Genomic DNA, 24,812 nt, shown 5'->3' on the forward strand with positions numbered 1-24,812 from the left:
TAATTATTTTTGGTCACTGTGGCAGGCAAGTGTTTGTCTATGTGATCAAGTATACTTATTAACTATGTGGCAGCGTGGCTGTATATTTCTCCATATGTGTGCATCAGAGAGCATGTGTATGTGTACCTGTGCTATGTGGCTGAAGATGCTCAGTCAGGTATTTGCCCTTGCCGATGAGTTTGCTGTTGAAGACAGCTTTGAGAGCTCTGCTTCCTGCCTCCAGCTGCATCATTGCTGCCTCTGCAGATACACAACAGTTAGTTTACTACAGCATCACAGCCACAAAATCCCATTCACAGCACAAGCACCCTAAAATCATCCTTAACCTTTAGTCAGGACAGAAGTGTAGGGCAATATCAATCCATATTAATACAAGTGAATAATTAAAATATCATCGCTATCCAAAAAACATGCATCTTCAATATGTGCAACAATATTTTGTCCCAAAACATTTTGGACCATTTCTATTGGGCCATTCATCATGAAATGTAAAGGGCAGCTGCTATGCTTAAATGATGTTTATTGTATGCAAAAGTCTAGTTAAATTAGATGCTTTGTTGATTTTGTTGAAAATAACAAAACACATCTGCATATTTTAATGCATAACTACTGTTTTCTTGGTAAATTTTATACACTGGTATTAAAAAAAACAAAAAAAAAAACAAACAACAACCTAAACATAAAATGCAACCTATAAAAGCTATAGAATATTTTATATTGTATGTTTTTTGTCCTCCTTTGTTAAAATTGTGCATTAAACCAAACTGTAGAAAGCTGTAGAAAAGTGTTGACTTACATTCACTCATAGCTTTTGCATATGACAGTTGGAAATATAACAGGATAGCTTCAAAATGATATACTGCTCCTAGTTTCCTCGTGCCTTACATATATTGCAAGCTATATACGAATATAATATTTGCATTTAATATATAAAAGAATACATAAGAGAAAGCTAGCTAGCTGTCTTAAGTGTCCTGCCGTTTTGTGCTGTTATGAGTGAATGGCTAGATTTATTCCCTTCCTCATCTAGTGAGTAATAACAGAGATGTTATAAATAAGAAGACAAGTTACTGGTTAAATTATGAATGGGGAAGCTGGTAACTCTCAGCATGGCATCTATTTATAGAGAAAGTCCAGCCCTTCAATTAAAAGAGCCAATCAGCTTGCTGGTTACGGCATGAGCAGATAAGGGTTGACGATATTGCGGTGCTACCGGGAAAGCATGTCCCTACTGCACAGATCACCACAAGTATTTTGGTCTCTCGCCATTCAAAGAGAGAGGAGACTGGTCTTGTATGGCTGGAAATAACTGCCCAGCAGTGTTGCTAAGATGGACACTGACAGACTATGGGGACTTTGGTGATAAGCACATAATGCCATCCAATGCCTTGGTTAGTAATACTAGCATAACTATTAATTGAAAATACCTCAAAAATGCTTTATTGGCATTTTTATTTTATATTTTATTATTAGGATAATTAGTAGTCATTTGTCTATCCATGTTGTTGTTGTGAGTTAGCACACCTGGCACATGTTTGTAGCTCTTGCTGAGGTAGGAGAGCCAGCTAGTTCGGAGGACCCAATCACTGTGGGAGGCTCTCTCAGTCAGGATCCGCACTGCAGTGGGCAGGAGCTGCTGGGCCTCGTTTACTCCACCCTCTGCTCCACCTCCCGGTCCTCCCCCATGAAACAGCAGGCCTTCCAGCACAGCACCACTCTGCATCGCCCTCTGCAGGTCAGTCAGGCTCAGCGGGCGACCCCTGTACTCGCATGTAAACAGCACATCGTCACAGTCATTACAAAATCTTATATTTCTTTATAGGAGAAGGAAAAAAAGTTTACATGTATTGGAACAAGACTGACCTCTTGCCATGCAGACTCAGTGTGTTGAGACAGTAGAGGAGGACCTGTCCGTCTCTCTGGACACTGGAAAAGCACGAGTCCTCAGTGGACTGCAGGGCAGAGGGCACCCTATCCGGCCACACACCTGCACACAACAGCCTGCTGCCCCATTCCTCAGAATCCAGCACAGCCAACTGTCGCTCTATCACCTCCTGGGCCAACTTAGGAGAGGAGAGAGGAGAAAAGGGAGGAGAGATGAGACAGACGGGAGGGAGAACAGCACAGATCATTGTGACTATGTTAGCTAGCAAAGAAATTTTAGTCTCAGAATTAAAAATGGCTGCTGTTTAAGGAAACAAGTCTCAGAAATAAGAGCTCTGTTGTGTGGTAAATGGTTCAGAAGACTACTCACACTTAAAAGCAGCCATTATGATGTTCATATAATTGTTATCAATAATTACATGTACTGAAAGATTTGGACGGAAAAGTAAGATTTTTAGTCATATAACTCAAGGGACTCATTTGTGCCTGTGTATGTGTGTTTGAGCATGTATGCATGTTAGCATGTACCTGTTGGTTGGCAGCTGTGCGCTGGCAGAGTGCGTAGGCCTCCCCACAGGCTTGCAATAGTGCACTGGGCAGGTCCACTCCCCTCTGAAGCTGACCAGACAACAAAGCAGCTGCATGCAGCAGAGACGACACCGAGGAGGCTGGAGAGTCTGGGCCAAAAAAGATTATTATAGTATTATTAGTAATCCTGTTAGTAACGCGCTGCTACTACTAGCCAGTTTACATTGAATTTCAATTGTTGTTAGCATAGTCAGCAATTTGAATACTCTATTTTAGAGCTGGGCAATGTGATATGCCATCGCTATACTGCATAAACTGCATAGTAGAAGTTGTTTTTGCATTTTACCCAATCCAACTTATTCACAAACCTTTTAGTGAGTTTCTTATTCACCTTTTTTTCCCCCGTTTTCAAATTTTGAAAATGCACAACAAAAAAGAACAATGGGGGGAAAAAAAAAAATCAGAAATTTGAAGAAAAAAAAAAACAAACACCTACATATTGCATTTTTATGCTAGGATGAGGTTGAAAAGCTGGAATATCGGTATGAAATGCACAAAAGAGTGATGAAAAAGGAAGCATTAAGTGAGAAACGATTGACCTTACAGATGGTGCAATCATGGCGCATAGCTTTTTGAAGATCACTTGCGATATTCTGAAATGCCTAACCCAAAGCTGGTTTGAAAAATAGCTCCGCACAACGTGCTCCCAGAACTGTCTGGTGCATTTGCGTTCTCAGATGTAAGGTAGACTAATCAGGGTGGCACAGAGATGTTGGCCCTCATTAGGAGGGATACTGCTCATCCTGCCTGGGTAGCCTACGTCATCTAAAGTTTGTTCACATAACTGTAGTAAATGGAAACACAGCTTAATTAGCTGTTTTTGTGACCAGGTTTTATGAATTTGCATAATATTTGCGAAACAGAATGAAGACCAGGCTATAGTGACACAGTCTCTTTTCCACTGTAGAGCCAAAGGATTTAAAGGGCAGCACTGAGGTGTTTCACGCTGATGTGGACCCATGAGATGGGTTACAGGTCCTTTTTCCATGTGATGAGCTGCTACATAAGGGCATTTTAATACCAGACATTTGAATTGTGCTCTCAGACATGAGCTTTTATGTGCTAAATGGGTGTTTTTTTAAGCATTGATTCACTGGAATCGATCCTGTACGGTGGGAGGCACCATATGCTCACATCAGCTTAACTTGGCAGCACAACAACAAAACAATACAGGATAGGTTGGATTTCATCTTTCTGTCACTCCAACAGGTACTTTGCTGTTGCTGATAGACGTTTTTACCATCTATATTTGTGACTGCACAGCACCAGTTAGTCAAACTGAACCCATATTGGGCTATTTGGATCTAGGAGAGAGGGGTCAGCTAGCATTGACTAAGCCAAAAGCCTACAGCTTCGAATACCACAGAACAGGTTTAATTCCAGCTTTCTGTCCCTCTTAATGCCAGCAGCTCGACTTCGCTTCCTCAGAGTTGAATGATTATCATGTAAACTTGTGTCAGTAAAGCTTTTGTTAATCAGAATCAAACGTGTTCTGTGGTAAGCAGAGCTGGCAGCACATTAACTGAAGTAGTGCTAACCAGCTACTCTCTCCTCACTAGCAGCAGAAAGTTCTGTTACACTGACGCTTGATATTTACTGAATAGTGGATTTAATGCTCTAATTTTAGTGCTCTGCCTTCATTTATCAGTCATCTCTGTGAGCAAACTGAACTTATTTGTTTTCGGATTTGGACACAGGATACAGCGGCACAACACTGGCATAATTTAAACGCTGAAACGACTAGCTGTATTTTTCCTGCTATGAACAGAATCATTCCCAACACTCACCCCAGATGGCTGACTTGATCTCAGAATGAACGGACATCAGTATGTCGCACACACAGTCTCCGGTCACTCCTAGAGTGTGTAAGACCGTCTTCAGGTCCAGTGAGTCCCAACACACCCCTTCATTCTCTCCAGGGATGAAAATTTCCACCCCTCGATTCCTCATAGCCCGAGAGATCTCTCCATGAGCAGGGTCCATGGTGAGGAATAACCTGGAGGTGAAGAAACGGCCATTTGTTACCTTGGTGAACACCATATTATATCGTTCACATTTTTAACCAGAATTTCCCTGCTGCTAACAAACCCCTGAATTTCAGAAAATAGTCAGAAGCTGTTTGAAAATATGGTGAAATATTGGCAGAGGAATTTATATCATTCTCAGAGAGAACTGAGTGTTAACCTAGAACACTGACAGAACTAGCATGAATGAAGCTGAGCATGAACCGAAACACTTCTTAAAACCTCAGTGTGAATGGGTGGGGCTAAACTGCTACAGGTTAAGTAAGTGTGTGTGTGTGTGTGTGTGTGAGAGTGTGTGTGTGCGTATGATACACACACACCCACACAAATATATTAAAAAAAAACATGTTTTTGTAGTTTAGTTTCCATATATGACTATATGACTGAGTTATGAATAGAAAGGTTTGGAGTACACAGTATTTACAAAATACTTCAAACTTTTATTTAAAAAAAAAAAAACAAACCAAAAAAAAAAAAACGAGGGAAATTTGTACCTGAAGTTGGGGTGCGGGGTGATGCTCGGGGTTGTGCCATCGATGACCCCACGCTCATTAATGGTCAAAGACCCACCCGGCTCCAGAAGAGCATTCAGGCGATCAAGCACAGATGGGCTACAAACGCAAACAAATACAAACAAAAATTAGATTCAGGAAACTTACTATATTAAGAAATAAGGATAATCCTTCTCATACACTCCTCCTATGCTGTCAGTAACAATATTACAGTATAGTAGAATCATATATAATATTTTAGTCCCACCCTGAGATGCTAAATAGCAATAATAAACAGGATAATAAATAATAAATCCACAACAATAAACAGGATATGTAATGTAAAACAATCAGTGGCCTTGATTCAAGTGACTTGAGTGATATGACAGGGCTTTGACTGTCTCTCAGTTACAGAGTGAAACTAAAACGAATCAAGGCACCATTTCTCACACCGGCTATATTCATGGAGACCACCGTCTCAGTAACTGACCTGCAGAAGTTGACATTGTCCATAAGCAGCCAGTCTCCAGCCTGCAGGGCTTGGACCAGCATGCCGTCCAGCCACTCGAAACCGCCATGACTCCAGCCATCTTCCATCTGCGCCAAGCGCTCCTTCAGCAGGGTGAAATCCATCTGCAGCTTTGACATGTCTGTACCAGCAAGAAATGGGGAAAAATAAATTGTATTCAGATATGTGAACTGACTAATGGAAAAGAAACTAGTCCAAGGGCACTTAATCAATCAATATGGGGTACAATCTGTAGACTGAAGCTCTTTGAAGTTCTTTGATGACAAAGGAGAAAATGTGAAGCAAATCACTGTCCAGTGACACATACTGAGTTAATACCCGTACATTAAAATAAGTTAAAAGGCCCATCTACTGCATTTTTCTTGGATTTAAACTTGACATTATGACTTATGACATTTGTGTGGTTTCATATAGCAAAACATGATTCATCTTTGACATTACCATTTTTCAACCTCTCTTTATCATTTAGAATGAGACTATTTTTATTACTGCACTTGTATGTTAGATATATGTAAATGAGCTCTGTTTTGATTGCCCTATATTGTGTCTAGTCTCACTTTATTTGGAACTAGCTGTTGAAATTCAGTTGATTCTAAACAGTGGTGGGGTTAGGATTAGGATTTGGACCAGGGTTATATATGGATAGGATATATATGCAAGTGGACTTATTTGTGACATCACAGAAAGCAGGAGCTCAAAACAGCTGTTTTGGGAGCTTTGTTTTCATACACTAGCTACAAAGACTGCAGAGTGAACACTACATTTTAAGAATCTAACCGTGTTTACATACTACAGCAAACTCATAAGGAAAATACAGTTTTCTACGATATGGGCTCTCGAATGTGGGTACATGTGCCCTCAAACACATGTAAGAAAATGTATGGAAAAGAAGGAACATTTCAGTGTTGAAGCTACTGCACCTGTGAATACTTTGAGTTTGGTGTTGAGCTTGTGCAGAAGCACTATGATGACCTCCAGCTTGTTCAGGGCCTCGAAGGTCAGGGCTCCCTCGGTGGTGTCGAGTCCCTCGTCCCGCAGCCAGCGACGGAACGTGCTCCACGTGCTCAGCAGGAACTCTGTGTCCTGCACCGCCCCATCCAACGACATCAGCCCCCGCCGCGTCACCATGGCAACCACGTAGTCCATGCTTTCCAGCACCTGCTGCCATGGCCGGATGATGTCCACCTGGTGGCCATACGAACAAGCAAATAACTGAAGCATCCAGTTTTCACAACATGAGCTGTTCTTCTTTAACTGTTACGTACAAATGGAGGGAATAAGCAGTACTAGCAAACACTTTAACTCAGGTTTTAAGCTCAAATTATCAAATTATCTGGGAGCCCGTGCAAATGTTCATTATGCCTCGGGTTTTATTTGAAAAGTTAAACTTTATAAAACTACATGTTCAAAATAACATTTAGCTTAATATCTTAAGATTAATTGCATGGTAGCAGGTGGACTGGCATACTGAAAAGGGTCAGATTATGAACAGTATGAAAGGAGACACCAGCTAGTAACACCAGCTCAACTCAAAGTCTTGTTTATTTTTATATCTTCTGAAGCATTCTGAGTGGTTGTGCTCTGAGATATAGTGCTGACCATCTGCTCACCTGTTCAAACCCGCCCAGCAGTTCTGTGGTATCCATAGCGCTGTTCATAGCCATTACTCTGAGTCTATGTCCAGTCAATAAGGCCAGCAGGTGTACTAGGCTGCTCTTCCCACTGGCAGTTGGGCCCACCAAGATGGCCATCCAACCCATCTTCACGCACTTCATTATGGACTCCAGCGGCCTCAAAGCCTGATGTGTAATGGATAAAGGAGGATCCAGGGCGACAGGCGCCCCACCACTGCGCTGGAGGACTGAGGAACCAACCTTAAGAGAAGGAATAGAAGATGAGTGACAATTGGATTAATAGATGGGACTCAACAAATAGACCAAAATATGTCACATTTATTGATTAACGTTAAAATTGACATTCACTAAAAGCAATTACTGTGCAGCATCTGACTGACCTGGAGGTTGAGGGGAGTAATGTGAAACTGCCTTGAGCCCATGTAAGGCTCAAAATCCTCTGTAAACACCTTCCTGAACACAGAGAGCACCTGAGAAAGCAAAATATTCTCTCAGTCAAGCCACCGGTACATGTTAACATTGTACATGCTCACATAAACAGGAGCTGACATGGCTACCTGAGCCTTATCTGCATCAGTTCTCATTCGATCTGCATACACCAGTCCAACATGCTGTCCAGGGTTATAGAAGGCTGGTGATTGGTCAGTCTGCATCAGCTGACACCAACGGAAGAGATCACGTAGGTTGAACTCCCATGGTCCTCCTTTCTGACCCCATTTCCTCTCCACTGTCACTTCATGCGCAAGCTGTTAAAAAGACAACATTGTGGGCTGTTTGGAAATGATAGAGTAGAAAAGTACATATTTTTATTTCTGACACAATCTATAAACAAATCGCTCTGAGAAAGTGGACTAATGCAGTGGACTGGCTATGTGGGTTGTTTGAAATTTGATTATTTAGTGTTCTGCAGGAGCTACAAAGCTAATGTACCTAATAGGGCTTTCATTATCGATAATATTAGTAATCAAGTAATTGCGCAATTGTTCAATTTGTAATCAAATTGAGTAATTATGTACATGCAATGCACAAGAATTATTTAGTTATACTTCTACATGCAATTTGTAACTACAAAAACGTAAACAGAGGTTTATGTGCCACAACTCAGCTTGGTGCAAACTGCCTGCTTAAATAATCACCCACTTCAAACTACTTGAGATTCACACTTTCAGTATTGCATACAAAAGTGACTTGAGCTCCGCCTTCTGGACAATATTCAGACTGCTAAACACAACCTACGAGTGCCATGTGTATCATTCACACGGCAAAGTAACCACTGAGCCGATTTACTGGAAATGTCGATTTAAATAAAGTATTTTTTTGGATCAAGCAATCATGACCGGCCAAATATTTAACAGGCAACAGAGGTTTATGTGCCACCACTCAGCTTGGTGCAAACTGCCTGCTTAAATAATCACCCACTTCAAACTACACAGTGCCAGAAACCACAGAATCAGTATACTTGAGATCCCTTAACTCCAACATATGATGCTTGTATGATGCTAATTAATGTACATAAGCGTCCAATACTTAAAATAATTAGCTGTTAGGCTCTGGTGTAAAACTAGAGAAGCAAACTTCATAGACAAAATGTTTTGGCTGACTGAACTCAAATGGGGTACAGTGGACCTTGTGTAAGTTTGATTTTATGCCAAACTGTTCCCTTCAGATGCTGCTGCTCTTACCCTGTTGCTGAACTGCACCATTTTGGAGATGATCTGCTCGTTGATGTTTGGGAAGATGGAGTTACTGATGAACTGCATGTCTTCACTGGTGAGCTGGTCCACATACACCTGCACCCACCAGACAAAGTATAATCTTTTTACCACAGACAAGGCATAAACTGACTCAATACAAGAAAGGCATGTATGAAGGAGCTTTACCTGAGTAAACCTGTTAAGGAAGGACTTTGGCAGGCCTTTGCGACCTCCTCCCTGTGTGAAAGGGTTCTGGCAGCCAAAGATCTTGGTCTTCTCGTGCTGGACCTGGAAACGCATGCTCAGTTCTGGAATGTAGATTTCCGCTCTGTGGTCGAAACAGGCATTCAAACCCTCCAGCACCGACTGAGAGGCCAGATTCAGCTGTGGCAAAAAGGATTAGCTTCATTTTGTGAAAAAAGTATGCATTTCAATTATGCTCCAATAGCTGTAACATTTTTGGACACAAAACAAAACTCTATAGCTGTTTTTATCAGTTTCAGTGTTTCACTGTAGTCACCACTCTGCCATTGTTGGACAAAAAAATTGTGAACAGCTTTGAAATCCAGGCAATAACATAACATGTACTGTCCTATCGAGCAGCCTGGACAGGACGGCATCCTCTTAAGATTACCTCATCTAGTACAATCCAATGCCCAGCCTTCAGAGCAGCCAACAGAGGACCGTCCCTCCATGCAAACTCTCCCCCCTTACCACCCTCCACAGGAAGGTCTGTTCCAAACAGGTCTGTAACATCCTAAACAGAAAGAAAGGTAAATAAAAACCTGCCAGATTCTTTTTTCCTTTTCATTCTATTTTATTTGTCCCTAAGCTAAAAGTGTCTTACGGTCTGCTCAGAGAGGTTAATTCTGACGAGGTGGTTTCCGGAGGCTTTGGCGAGGGCAGCCACCAGGCTGGTTTTGCCCACTCCGGGTGATCCCTCCAGCAGTATTGGTCTCTGCAGCTTCAACGCCCGCAAAACCCTCATGGCATTCATCGCTGTTGTGCCGGCACCCAGAGCATAATCCGACAAACTGCGGCTCTCACTCTCAGGACCTGGAGCACAGTAGCATCAGTTGCTGTGCAGGTCTTAAGGAAATGTACTTAAAACAATACCTTGCTCTCTATATGATATAATAAAAAGTCAGAAAATATAAATGTAAACATAAAATTACAACATATAATTTATCACTTATCTCCTGCTGTTCCCAAAATATTCAAACATTATAGAAAGCATCTTAATTTTTTTCATTTAAATCAGTGTAATATTCAAACAAACTATACAAGTTATTATTAGCAGGCTAATATCATGAAAAACAAAATTTTTTTTGGACAGTCCAGTCCAAATATGGAAACTAAACTACAAAAACAGCCTAAACACTAAAGAGCACCTCTATGGAGACGTGTGGTTAACAGCAAAGGCTCTCACCAGAGACAATATAGAAGGGCTCGATGCCGAAGAAGTCCTCCGCCCAGTGCGGCTCTCTGAGCAGCGTTGTGTCGTACACTCTTAGTGCCTCCTGCATCTTCTTGTCCAGCTCAATGATCTGGCGCAGCTTAGTCTCCAGAAAGGTCAGGCATGCCTTACGTGCCTCCACCGCATTCTCTGCTGCTGACACTGTCGTGCCTGAGGAAAAGAAACAGCTTGTACCAAGTTGAAAATGCACTGTTTGCACAATTAGAGCAGCGCTTTTCAAACCAGTCCTGGCCTGGACACCTTGTCATAAGTGATGAAACCATAAAATCTGCTCTCTATCAGAGAGGAGAAGATAACGATTCTAAGCACACAAGCAAGAGACAGTCCAGACGGTCCACAGCTCTACGTGTATTTGTGCTCTTCGTGTATAGTTGCTCATGTCTAAAGCTGCTCTCTGTGTTGTATAGTTGCTGTGCATATATTCGCTTTGTGTGCACTTGCTGTCAACTTTTTCAAACTGTCAGCTGCAGGATTCACCTGATCCAATGCTGTCCACATAGATCAGGCAGGCAGCATGGATGAAGGCGGTGACGGTATCCAGCCTCTTGTCCCATTCCGGCTCCTCAACTTCGGCCAGTGCCATGAAGCCATTCTCATCTCGCGGCTCGTCCCTCTCGCATACCACGTTCAGGAAGTCTACCCAAGACAGGATGTCCCTGACGCTCAGGATACACCGCCTACCAAAATCCTGATTGGTCAGCCAGTCGATGAAGTCCAGCATGAGCTCGGCAATGTCCTTGCCTGAAATGAAGAGTGTGAATGAGTTTCAGGCATGCTTAACAAAAAAAAAAGGAACCAGGTAAACCCATTTTACACCTACACAAAGACAACAGAACTGGCCCAAAGCAGCAATTTACAGGCTTCGAATATGTTTTTAAATACTTTGTCCCTTTTATAGCATTTATGAGTCATGTATCTACACACGAATTGTGTGACAAATTAAAATAACCATTTTATAGACTTATATATTTTTGAGTGGGCAAATATTGGACTGCGCTGGGGTCTTTAATATTAGACTGAGCAAGAGTCTTCATGGCTGGTGGTCAGCAGTGCCATTCCCAGTGGGCAGTGAACACACACACCTTGGTGGTCATGCCGGTCCAGGAAAAGCCCTGATCGCAGGTTGTGCTGGACGATTTTCATCATGTCACTGCGGCTGTTAGTCTGGGGACACCAAATCTCAGTGAACCTATTCCTCAGGGCAGGGGAAAGCTGGACACACACACACACACACACACACACACACACACACACACACTTTAGCATGGTTTACTTTAATTTGCTGTCATCAATTTAGTTTACTGCAATCTATTAATCTATTCCCAGGAGAAACAATGAACAGACATCATACTGTCACTGTATTTTTTGTATATATGTTTTCCTTCTTTTTCAAATATTTTAGGGACCTAAACTTCTGAATGCTCTGTATGCTTTTAACTTCTCTCAGAACTAACCTCCTTCTTGCCAAAGTCTCCCCCGGGATTCATGGTGGCGACCAGTCGAAACTTCTTCCCCGCAATAATGAGCTCAACATCGTCGTCATCACCGCTGCCTTTTTCCGCCAGGACCAGAGACTTCTCTGTCTCCAGCACACTGCAGAGAGACAGACAGAGAGTGTAAATGAGTGTGGATCTGATGTGTCTACATGTGGATGTAGTCTTTGTGTTAGCTCTATTTCACCTATTAAGTCTCTCCAACACGGAGTCGTCTGCCAGCGAAATTTCATCCATCAGAAACACTCCCTCCTGTCTCATAGCCAGCACTAGAGGTCCATCACGCCACTCAAAGAGACGGCCATCTTCAGCATCACCCTGAATGAGAAGCATTAAGAGACTGAAGAGGGTCTAAGGTGGAAGATTTTATTTATTTCATATTATATATATATATATAAAATGACTGTCACATCAAATATTCTGATGGGAGAAAAAAATATATATGGAAGTAATAATATGCCAGATGTGATAAACATGAATAAATAAAAACATTTATTGCATCCAATATTTTACTTCTTTTGTTCATTCTCTCACTACTACAATGCAACATGAGACTTCCCAGGGTTATAAATGGGCTGCCAGTTCTAAATCGCCTTCAGTTTGTGCACAATCTAGTTTAGTACACCCCCAGGAGCTCTTACGTGTCCAGTTCCAGCGTGACGGACGGGCCTCAAGCCGCCTAGGAAGTCAGACGTCTCCATGTGCAGATGACAATTCACAGAGAAGAACTTCTGCCCTGCCAAAGCAGCAAACAGCTGGCAGATGGTGGTCTTTCCACACCTAAATAACAAAAGTGAAGTGCTTTTAACCTTTAGCCCTTGATTTGTACATGTAAAGTTAAGAGCAACTGCTGTAGAATGAACAGTATTTCTGTGTGAATGGCTCCAAAAATGTGATCATGTCTTATATAGTATTTTACACTGTCATATATTTACTGCTACTGAGAAAAATGGTATGAATAATCAAGTTATTTGAGAGTAAACACGGCTTACTCTTTTTCTTTTCTAATTTTAGCAATAGTGTGTGCATTTTTGGAGATAAAATCTTACCCAGTATCCCCCACCAGCAAGACAGACTCTCCGAATCGGAGCGCACGGCCTACCAAAACGGCGAGCCTCCTCATTCCCTGAGTCCAAACGACGTGACCGAACTCCTCAGGAACGCCTGCAATGCTGGCCACAAACGGACCTGCCAATCACACACCAAATGTACAGACCATCAGCCAAAAAAGGCCAGATCAGAAATTATATACAAAAGCAACATTTTGAATCCAAGTCACTGCTGGGGTTATAATCGTTTTGATTGATTGATTTATTATTTTTATTTATGATTTTCAAATTTAGTTTCAGTTGGCTTTAAATGAACATTCATGGTTTTGGTCTAGTTTTTATTTTGTGAAAAAGAAGAGTTTCAGTTTAGTTTTTATTTAGTTTTGCTTTTTTAGTATTGCTGTGAACGTTTTGTCAGAAACCAGCCTATAATTCCAAACTGGACTGTTTCCCTCTGATGAGTTTCCCAGTGCTAAATTAACCCAATAGACAATACTACATTGACTAAAGCAATGCAAGATATTTGTCAAAGGCATCTCTGCCTCTCATGTGTTGAAGGTCAAATAAAATAAATCCTCTCTGGGTCACTAGAATATATAAATGGCGTTCTTTAAACTACTCCACTTCATGTTTTTCTATTTAGGGAACGACGCTCCATGACGAACCCTCATAAGTTTGCTGAAACTTTTTGCTAGAAATCACTGCCTCAGATTAAGTCAGTTTTGAAACCAAGTTAAGTTGTCTGAAATTACACATTGGACATATACAAACTTTGTAGTCTAACAAAGTATAAGTATACGTGACAAACTACACTGTTGCCTAAACTTGAGCCTTTAAATACAAGTAACCACATCATTTAATGTATTAATATTCATAACACTGACATAATTGTATGACCAACAATTCTTCTGCTTCATTCCACCACCACTAACATTCTCTGCTGGTCACACATCCTCTACAGCAAACAAACTTAACAAGTTATAAGCCAATGAAGACAAATGCCATCTACCTCACTGTGTGTAAGTGGTAGATGTGTGTGTCCATCATCTGCCTCTCACCTGTAACTGGTGAATTCATGTGTGTGTCTATATTTTGTGTGAAACTGACCCAGGAAATCACTAAGGCCTTAACTACTACATCGGAAACCTTCATTTCTCGTTCAGTCCCTTCAAACACAGATATGAAACGATGTGCAAAAAGTTTGCAGCTGCTGAAGTTTCTGCAGCGGTTTAGAAAAGCAGTGAGGGGGGGGGGTCAAATTTATCTACCATGTTATTCATACATTCCACTACTTTTGTGAACCTAACACTTTGGCAAACCCATTTCAAGAACCAAACAGTTCATCCACATGAATAAAACTATGTTTTCACAAGAGATATTAAGAATTTCTAATACCAGAATTACATTTTTCAGCTTTAAGGCTGAATTTTTTCTTTACACAGCTGTTTGGGTCAAAAGGGCCTCATTACAGAGAGAGCAGAGACTGTTCTGCATTATATTACATTTCAAAATGACACCCACATTACATATGTGGTTATGCCTATTAGGAGCATTTAAAACTATATGCAAATAAAACCCTTAGAACCCAAGAGTTTTTTTTTTCAGTTAATTTTCATTTTAGTAATAGTTATTGATTAATGATTGTCTCTGCTTAGAAGACATCTACTCCACAAATGATGTTATCACCTCACACTCAATACCTCCCCCTTACATAACTAGATTTACCCACCAAATTAAAGACACTTAGATCCATTACTATTGCATAATTACTCAGAAACACAATACAACGTTCAATACACTCATTGAGGATACTCTGCACTTCAAAATGAGCCAAATACTGGCTTTGGTTCCAGCACCAACATTTTTTTCTGCCTGGCAGTCAATGGAACAACTTTTAAATGGGAGCTTTTAAGGAAACCAGTTTTCAATCCTAAATTAGGCAGGACTGACCGGGTACACGGTCAATTCTACAGCGGTTGAGTGTTGTGCCAGTGTGTCCTGGGTTAAACTCACTGAACTGGGTGGTGACCTGAGCCTCTGAGAACAACACTTCAGGGTTTACTGTCCTCTTGAAGTGCTTCTCCAGGATGTTCTGGATAGTCGAGGCCTCCTCTGGCTTACGCACACGGCCCGCCAACAGCATGTACCCTGATTGAAACAAACGATCAGATGTAACGTGAGGACTACTCAACGCAAAGAAATGAAGTGTCTTATGATTAGACATTACCATCATTAGCTAGATGCTGCAGCCAATCACGTGAGGTGTCAGTTTGCTCCTCTAGCCTGTAACGTTCAGCCCAGCGGAACAGGTCTCTTAGAGTGATGAAACCATGCTTCCCTGCAAATACGCTGGATCCCCTTCGCAAGGACTGAAACACACACACACACACACACACACACACACACACACACACACACACACACACACACACACAGAGAGGAGCAGACATGTGCATTAGTTACTGCATATCAGCAAACAGTTTAAATTAAATAAAGATCCAGAAGAGTTCATGTGTAAATTAGGGCCCAATCTACATGAAAATGTCACTTATTATAATACAAATTTTAAGGAGACACAAATGTTGTCTAAAGCTCAAAATACACTACAGGACGTAAAATCCTAACAGATTTGGAAAACCGAGAGCATCACATACATGTGCTAGACGACAAGGCAAAAAAGGCTGTTATTGATAAGATGTTATGCTTCTAACAATTTCAGAACCCTTCTCAATGCTATACAACCCATTATCAACCAATGTGAAGAACCATTTCCCATGCAAAGAGCCATTTAAGCACGCAAATGCTTCTCTGAATGTTTATGGTTCTACATAGAACCATTGTCTTTACTACAGACCCCTCGAAGAACCATGTTTTTTAAGAGTGTACATAGACGTTTGTTAAAAGCTTCTACTCTGCATGTAAAGGCTGTAAAACAAACATACACAACTGATTTTCTCGTCACACCTTCTGACATCATGAAATCCGATCTGACCCGTCAAACTGAGTCAAAGAGCTAGAAATGTGATTTGAATCAGATTCTAAAATCACCTACAAATTTGGTTTATATTCTTTTGGAAAAAGGCCACAATTCATGTGGTTTTTGCCATTCAGACTATAGAAAATCTGTCCTGCTCAAGTCAGACACAGAAGGCCCTATAATACTGGCTGAAATAAATGATGAAGAAATGATGTAGTGAAATATTAATCAGATTCTAGTTAAACAGTGCTTTACGGGCTAATATGATGGTCAGTTGTTAATATGACCATCACAGCTATTACAGTCTCCTGATTGCAATTATTTACACTGAGCGCAATTATTTTCTATTTTCTATAGCTGTAACACAATCACATGCTTTCACAATCATGCGTTTAAGGTCACAACAAACAGAATGTAAACTAGGTTTTCATTTACTGGGTTGAGGCAAATGCACATAAATTAAATAAAGCAGAAAACACATTTATTTTGAAACACATCAAGGGTATTAAAGGAAAGTTTCACTTATTTTTTAAAAATGTTCATATAATCTGGTATGGAGCAAAGAAAGTCTTTTAGAGTGGTTTAATGTGAAACGGTCAATTGTAGAAGAAGAGTTAGAATCGTTCACAGCGGTGGAGAGAGAAACAGATGTCTGATGACCCCCTATAGAAATGACATGAAACGGTTATGAATATGCTGTCTGGTGTACGAGATATTGTTTAATGAGTTTTAAAATTAATATTAGGCCTAAAAAGTAAAGAACTATAGAATAGGTGGAGAGGTTTTTAAATATCAAATCTCACCCCACCCTCTTTTTTCAATATCACTATCAGGACCAATAAATCTAAGTCTTAATATCGGCCAAACAATATGTCAGTAAGAGAGAATCTACTCCAGTTGTTAATTTTACTCTAATATTGTGATTAAACCCATCAGAATATTGTTATTCTCTTATTGAGTTGGATTAGTCTGATTATTTAGATCAGAGTCTGTACGTGGTGCAGGCCCTCACTTGTAGGTCCTGCATAACTTTAACCAGTTTGGTGCAATAGGAGGGGGGCAGGCTGCAGCGCTGGTGCAGGATGGTCTCCAGCTCCTCACTGGGTAGTTCGTCAAAGTGCAGCTCCACAAAACGATTCCTGAACGCCCTGGACAACACCTGCAATAACACAGAACTCAGTCACATATTCTAATAATGCATTAAATTAATAGGAAAAGTGGAGAACTAGTGACAGGATAACCAAGTCAAAAACTTCTAAACATACTAGAAAGATTTTTTTTTATTTTCTTGAGATGAAGTCACTTTTGTTATATTCATTTTGTTCAAATAAATGTAGTATATAGACAACGTGGATCATGCTACTGAATTGGTTCAAAATCAGAGCTGAAAACACTTTTTGATTGACTTGGACTTCAGACTAAAATGACTGAAAATTCCAGTTTTCCCACTACCAAAACAATCATAATGCTACTAAAACTTTACCAAATTTTTTTTAAATATTTTGAGCAGAACTCAAAAACACTAGCCAGTATATGACTAGCAAACACAGCTTTGAACAGCTGTACAGATATAAAGTTTATATCATAAAAATCATCATATGTTTAATAAAAAAAAAAAAAAAAAGAAAAAAGTTATTCAACTGCAAAAGTTGCAGTGACTCTTACTGTCCCACACAGATTTTCAGACTTTGGGACTCAGGGATACAGTCTCACTTCTTGCTCTATAAATGCAGGGCTGTGGCTAAAATAAGGCTCCGCCTATGGTCTAAAACTCTAAAACTGAGTTTTAACATAAAAAAAAAAAGTCATGATAATGTGATTAAACTTTTTAGATATTTTATTTAAGTAAAATAATGATAAATACAAATCTTCCCATTTCACTTTAAAAGATAATTAAAAAGATCTTACAACAATGGGAAAATTAAGTATTATTTTCAAAAGTGTAGAAAAGGGGGTCAGGGTTCAGCACAGTCACCTCCCAATAGAAAGTACCCTATAAATTTTGATTTTAGCTTATTACTCTATCAGGTAATATCTTGGGTTTAAACAGATCATAACATAATCCTTGTAAATAGGTCTAAATACAATAATGAAACATACATACAAGCAAGTCTTTATATAGAATTTATGAACCCAGAAAAGTCTACAAGAGTCTGCAATAATTATATATTGTTTCCTCCATCAGTGTTTCACAACTAAGATTTGAAGAGCTATGTGAGGAACCACTGTTATTTTCAGTTTCCAGTTTTATACCTTTCTACCACCATAGAGCCCTGGAGGATTCTGGGTAGCGAAGAGCATGAATCTGGGATGAGCTTTGACCACTTCCTGTGTCTCAGCGACGAAGAGTTCCCTGTTATCGTCCAGCAATCTGTTCAGGGCTTCCAGGACATCCGTGGGGGCGAGGTTCAGCTCATCCAAAATGATCCAGTAGCCTTTACGCATGGCATCGATCAGAATGCCTAAAGGGTAGACAATACTTTAGATCGGCAGATTGCTTTTATTATCAGCTGGATGCGTTCTGTCTAAATTATTTGCCTGAAGTACCCCCCAGATTTTAAGCAGGCTAGAGTGTCACAGGGGGTTCTGTGAGCAAAGCCATAGAAAAGTGGTCACCAACCTTCTTCTTGGGTATGTACTTTCCTACAGAGTTTAGTTCCAACTTGCTTCTTACAGACTACAGCCCACTTGCCTAACAGTGATCCAGCCAATGAGGGACCTCTGAAGAAGCCCATTAGCTGGAGCTGGTGTGTCAGATTGTGGTTGGAACTGAACTCTAGAGAAAGGTAGGTCTCCAAAACCAGGGTTAGAGACCATCTAAAGAACCATGTTTCTCAAGGAGATACATTATATAAAAGGTTCTTTTACAACTTAAGGAATCTTTCCATTTATGTATATTTTTATTTTTATATATATATATATATATATATATATATATATATATATATATATATATATATATATATATATATATATATATATTCATATTCTGTAAACTTCACAAAGGTTTGACCCACTTACATATATCATTAACGAAGATGGTTCTCTGATGTCAGGAAACCAAAAAGCGTTGATCTATGGCATCATGTGAAGAAACTTTTCAAGCATCTTTTATTTTTAAGACTGCAAGCCTTTTCAAGAAAGCTGGCTTTGTACTTCGATTAAAATCAGCGCTACACATTTCATCCACTTAAGATGATCTAGATGTTTTAGCTAAGAAGGACTAAGAAGTCAACTATTAAGTGTAAATGTAATCTACTTAAACTGTCACAACATTATGTCTATCACTTCTTCTTCTTTCGGCTGCTCCCTTTAGGGGTCGCCACAGCGGATCATCTGCCTCCATCTTGCCCTATCCACTGCCTCTTCTACTTTCACACCAACCATCTCAATGCCCACCTTCACTACATCCATAAACTTTCTCTGAGGTACATTATGTCTATCACATGACATGATTATTTTCTTTTTTAACTTGACAGTGACTTTTTTTTTTAACCCCTGGCCAACGCCACCATGAACCCCTAAGAGTTTACGTATCCCTGCTTTAGATATACATATCCACAAACAAATAAATAAATAAATAAATAAATAAATATTCGAACACAATCTCCCCCTTCACCCAAATGCAGTCAATGATCCAAGACACTACACTTCCGTACTTTTATACTACAGCTATGAGGCTAATGTAGCTAACAAATAATGGAGGTATATAGTCAATTAGCATTGTTCTCACATGTCTAAATCATCACACTTTCCTCCAGCCATGGTAATCTCGAGCACAAGATTTTTTGACACGGTATAATTTACTGTTATCTAACAAATGGACATCATTATGTTGCACAGCTGCAAATTACAGTAATCATTCTAAACAATGTCTCTAGTTTCGTCCATTTTCAAGAACAAAAACAACTTAATAACAAAGCAGTGCCTCAGTAGCGCTGTCTAGGTTTAGGGCCTCTCTACCTTCTTTGAAGACAAGTTTGCCATGCTCATCGGAGGAGTAGCAGCCGATGTATTCCTGGATATCCGTGTGTTCGTGGTTGTTGATCCTCACACACTGATTCCCCGTGGCGGCCGCCAGCCATCTGACCAAGCTGGTCTTCCCCACTGACGTCTCGCCCTGGATCAGCACAGGGTGAATACTGACAACAAAAAAAAAGCAACACAATGTCAATGCTGGATCACCCATGACTCAATTAGCCTGCTTTTGACTCATTTTATTAAAAAATGCTTTGTAAAAGTAAACATGACCAATGGGCAAAGTTACTGACAAGTCTACAAGAGCTGTATTTTATTCAATACTTTGTGTAGAATGAGACATTATAAACTGGACACCAAATCGTAAACCAATGGTTTATTCATCACTGGAATTCAAACTCATGACCTCCCAATGATGGGGCAAAAACTTAGATGGACAAGAGTATTGGGACACCTCCACATTACAACTACAGGAGCTTTTATGACTCCCATTCTAAATCCATTAATATGGAGTTGGTCCCCTTTGCTGCCATAACTTCCACTCTTCTGGAAAGGCAGAATTTCTGCAGAATTTTGGAGTGTGTCTGTTGCAGTTTTTGCCCATTCATGCAGAAGAGCATTTGTGAGGTCAGACACTGATGTTAGACGGAGAGCCTGGCTCACAATCTCTATTCTAGTTCATCCTAAAGGTGTTCGATGGGGCTCTGTGCCAGTCAAATTCTTCCATACTAAACTCACCCAGCCATGCCTTTATGAATCTTGCTTTGTGCACTGGGGCTCAGTCATGCTGGAACAGAGAAGGTTCCCCCAAACTGTTCCCACAAAGTTGGAAGCATATAATTGGTAAAAACATCTTCTGCTAAAGCTTTAAGATTTCCCTTTACTGGAACTAAGGGGCTTCAGCCAACCCCTGAAAACAACCCCACTTCATTATCCCTCCTCCACCAAACTTTACAACACTCCATCTTGGTGATGTAAGGCTTGCGAGCAGCTGCTCAGCCATGGAAACCCATGCAATGAAGCTCCTGACGCACGGTTTTTGTGCTGATGTTAACGTCAGCGGAGGTTTGGCAGTGACGGAGTTACTGAGTCAGCAGAGCGTTGGTGAGTTTTATGCACTATGCTCCTCAGCACTTGGCCACTCACTCTAACTTTACGTGGTCTGACATTTCGTGGCTGGGTTGCTGTGGATCCTAAATGCTTCCACTTTTTAATAATACCACTCACAGTTGACTATGGAATTTCTAGGAGGGCATATAGTGGCATCCTATTACAGCACCATGCTCGAATTCAGTCAGCTCTTTAGAACAACTCATTTTTTCACCAATGTTTGTAAAGGCAGACTGCATGGCTCAGCAATCAGACTGATTGAAACACCCGAATTCAATGATCAAGAGGCAAGTCCCAATACTTTTGTCTATATAATATAGTTTTGCCAGTGAGAAACCCAAAATGAGGCACCCTCTGTTGGGTGTTTGTCTCCAAACACAAGACATGCTGTGTGATTCTACTTTTCATTCCACAGTACAGTGACACCAAACTCTATACTATATATAACTTTGAATATACAGGGACCAGTTAAAACAGGGTATTCAATAAATTAGTCAATGATACGGAAAAGGATATACATGGATACGTACTCGATGATGCATGGTAATGTATAGGGACTCGGGGAATGCTAGGAACTTGCATCTATTTACGTATTTAAAAGTGACAGCTACTAAATGAGTGGTGGGGGTAAATTTGGTGTGGAAAAATATTGATTATTATGTGATACGGTGCGGAAAGGTCGATGACCTGAATACCATGCCTGAGTTAACCTCTGTAGTAAGGGCAAAGATCAACTGGGGGTATAATTAGGGGGCAAAAAAAAATCCAAACGTGTAGGCACACATACACAGTTGCACATGTGACTTCACATGCAATCATTCTGAACACCTGACACACATAAGTGTGCAAATATCTCTAGAAGAGACAGAACAAAAAAATCTCAACCTCATCTTAAACATCTGTTTACAATTCTTGTGCTCCTCCGAGCCTGAGTTAGATCTAAAAAGCACTGGGGGGCAACATATGAGGGCAGGAGTTCCTACCCGGCAGCCACCACACGGGACAGGTCTCTGAGGTTGAGCTGGACGGAGGTGGTGAGGATGTAGCTGGGGTCCAGAGCAGGGTCCATATCACCCTGACTCAACCAATAACCCTCCATCTGCACAAAACCCCGGGACCGGGGCTCTGGAATGGGCTGTAAAGATGAAGTGAGAAAGACTCTCTTTGGAATCAAACATGTAGCTGGAAAGTGTTAAAGTCTATTTGTCGCTTAGAAATGAAAACTGGGGGGCAATTTATGACGATAATAAAATATAGTCATATTGCCTACCCCTAAAAAGTTTGCTTTTGCAGGAAGTTACTTGTACTTCTCAAGAAACTACTCTTAGATTAACTCTATTATGTGGCATTTCAATCAAATATTCAATAATATTTAATCTGTTTAACCTGTCTGTTAGGGGACCAAGTGTTACAAAATATTAATAAATATTAAAAAGGCATTTTTTTTTATAGTCACTTGTGCTTACATCTTTTTAGGCCCAAAAAGGGGGGAAAAAAAATCAGCACTGTTGCACATTTACAGTACACCTGGCTAACACCATTATGTGAACATGATGCATTGTCTGCATTGGACACATAAACTGCTGAGCTCCAGCCACTGTTACCTGCTTCAGACACTTGATGTTTCCTCCCAGGATGTACTGGTACACCAGTTTCTCCACGAGGGGATGAGAACTGCGGTCCAGCTGGGTGAGGAAGCTCAGGCAGAAACCCTAAACATAAAAACATAAATCTGCTGAAAATAGTAACAACAGAAATTAACTAACAAATGTGCAACAAAATAACTACCTTGACAAAATGACAAAACATTAAGTCAGCTTCAGTGTACAGGAACCATATTTTACCTCATAGAGAGAGCGCTGGACGTTGTAGCAGGGGTTGGCCGCCACGTACTTGAGCGCGCGGCACAGTGTGCGTAAGCTGTAGTGAGGCTTGTGGCCGGTGCCGTCCGCCAAGCGTGAGTTAGCTTCCTTACGAACAGCCAAATAAAAACTGCAGAAGCAATGACAGGGAACGCAAATTCACCAACAATGCTTAAAACTACACTACATAAGCTTTAGGGATTTGGAGACCCCTCTGGTGGAAATGCACAACGTTTTGTAAGGTCAGCCATGCTTCACACCCCGAGCCAACCAATCTTACATTAATGAGTGTGTTGAAAGAGTATTCAAGGAGCACCCAGTCAAAATTTGATGAAGGATGTGTCTTCAGAGGATGTGAGTGAATTATCTACTACGGTCATCATATCTTCATCAGTATGATGTTGATTTTGCATTCGGGACTTAAATATCGAGTCGTGTCTTATTTTTTTAGCCTGTGCTTGTGATACTAAAAGGGAATTCCAACGCACGTTTTGAGATAACACACATTTTGCCTAAAACACATTTTTAAAATCTGTTTGTGGTAGAGGGATACATGCAGGGCATTGGAAGGTAAAACAATTCCCCAAGAAAACATTTTCTTCAGATTTAACACTATTTTACCATATTATATTATTTTAACATAATACTGCTTCCCTGTAGAGCTGTGGTCACCAAGCTTCCATCTGGAGATCAACTTTCTTACAATGTTTCACCTCCAACTCGCAACTTACAAGCCTCCTTCAGCTAAAGAAGGACTTCTAAGGGCAATAATTAGATGGGTCAGGTTGGGTCTATTAGGGTTGGAACGTCTCCAGGAGCAGGGTTGGTAACCACTGCTGTAAAGGAAGTTTCACTTAACAAATAAATCAAAATATTTTATTTGACTGTTGGAACTTTTAAATACATCAGCATGTATTGTTACAACGTTCAGCAATTATATATGTGCAAACTGTATGGCTAAAATGCAAAAAAAAAGTCACAAAACATTTAAAAAAGGAAAAAAAAATATATATATAAACAATGACGATATTAATACATTGACTTCTTGTACAGTGCTGAATTGTTGAATGAATATCAGACCTGATGATTCCATGGATGGTGCTCCTGTTTAAGTTAAGGCCTTTGAGGTAATCTGAGATGAGGATCCGCAAATCTGCCTCACTCTCCAGCTCTTCTACATACAGCTCAGTAAACCTGTCAAACAAGAAGTAATTACAATACACTTAAAGGATTTGAACCCTGTCTGCCACAGCATTACCCACCACATTACACCAACCACTGTATGGTTTATGGAAATGGTCCATAAAGGTGTATTCTCATGTCTACTCTGTTTTCCTCTCTCCCTTACCTGTTGCGGATGCCCAGAGGCAGATTCCTCTTACCCACATCAGTGGCTGGGTTCATGCAGGCAAACAGGCGGAAGTCTGAGTGTCTGACCAGAGGCTCTGCAAACAGAAGTTGCAACATGATTGTCTATGTTTTTACTTTTAAAGAGATGAGTTGGCACTGAAGCTAAGTGGCCAATGTAGCTAACAGGTAATACATACTACTTAGCATTGCTTAACCTGCATGCCTTAAATTATCATAGACTGATCTCACATCCATGGTGGAGTGAGTTCCACCGATTGTTAAAAATGCATGATTAAATGATTAAGTTCTATTCTAGAGAAACTTAAGAGTCAGAATTATTCACAGTAGTGTTTATAGGAACCAAACATCCACCTCTAAAAGCTCCAACACAGAAATTTGATCACATGACACCCCAATCATTAAAATTACGTATCAACTCAGTAGACACATGCAGGTTCACTGACAGATCCCTGGTTCCTATCACCACCACTTGTTTTTGTCACCTGTGTCTCCTCGGTCCAGCAGCACCAGAGAGCCAGCACTGCCCTCCAGTAGACCACTCAAACACTCCAGAGTCTCGGGGGCAGCCAGGTTAATTTCATCCAGCAGAACCCACTCGCCCTTCTTCACCGCCTGTGCTAAAGTGCCCTACAAACACAAAGACCACATGAA

General features: G+C 40.5%; 1 protein-coding gene across 1 annotated transcript in view; it reads right to left on the bottom strand.

Moving 5' to 3' along the window:
• The window catches only part of mdn1 (midasin AAA ATPase 1), an 88,028-nt gene that overhangs the window by 40,610 nt on the left and 22,606 nt on the right, over positions 1–24,812 (bottom strand). The window contains 33 exon segments of the mRNA XM_037537733.1: positions 127–240; positions 1,525–1,760; positions 1,864–2,063; positions 2,413–2,561; positions 4,260–4,468; positions 4,991–5,107; positions 5,478–5,637; positions 6,437–6,701; positions 7,127–7,390; positions 7,531–7,620; positions 7,708–7,896; positions 8,833–8,940; positions 9,031–9,228; positions 9,479–9,601; positions 9,692–9,900; positions 10,274–10,471; positions 10,799–11,062; positions 11,404–11,533; positions 11,776–11,914; positions 12,002–12,132; positions 12,456–12,594; positions 12,864–13,002; positions 14,877–15,011; positions 15,091–15,232; positions 16,853–16,999; positions 18,094–18,302; positions 19,804–19,982; positions 21,912–22,063; positions 22,533–22,640; positions 22,773–22,920; positions 23,871–23,984; positions 24,139–24,235; positions 24,644–24,788. Of these exon segments, the coding sequence (XP_037393630.1) occupies positions 127–240; positions 1,525–1,760; positions 1,864–2,063; positions 2,413–2,561; positions 4,260–4,468; positions 4,991–5,107; positions 5,478–5,637; positions 6,437–6,701; positions 7,127–7,390; positions 7,531–7,620; positions 7,708–7,896; positions 8,833–8,940; positions 9,031–9,228; positions 9,479–9,601; positions 9,692–9,900; positions 10,274–10,471; positions 10,799–11,062; positions 11,404–11,533; positions 11,776–11,914; positions 12,002–12,132; positions 12,456–12,594; positions 12,864–13,002; positions 14,877–15,011; positions 15,091–15,232; positions 16,853–16,999; positions 18,094–18,302; positions 19,804–19,982; positions 21,912–22,063; positions 22,533–22,640; positions 22,773–22,920; positions 23,871–23,984; positions 24,139–24,235; positions 24,644–24,788 (5,347 nt within the window).

This window comes from Pygocentrus nattereri, chromosome 4, assembly GCF_015220715.1.
Source record: "Pygocentrus nattereri isolate fPygNat1 chromosome 4, fPygNat1.pri, whole genome shotgun sequence".
In the NCBI taxonomy this organism is placed as follows: Eukaryota; Metazoa; Chordata; class Actinopteri; order Characiformes; family Serrasalmidae; genus Pygocentrus; species Pygocentrus nattereri.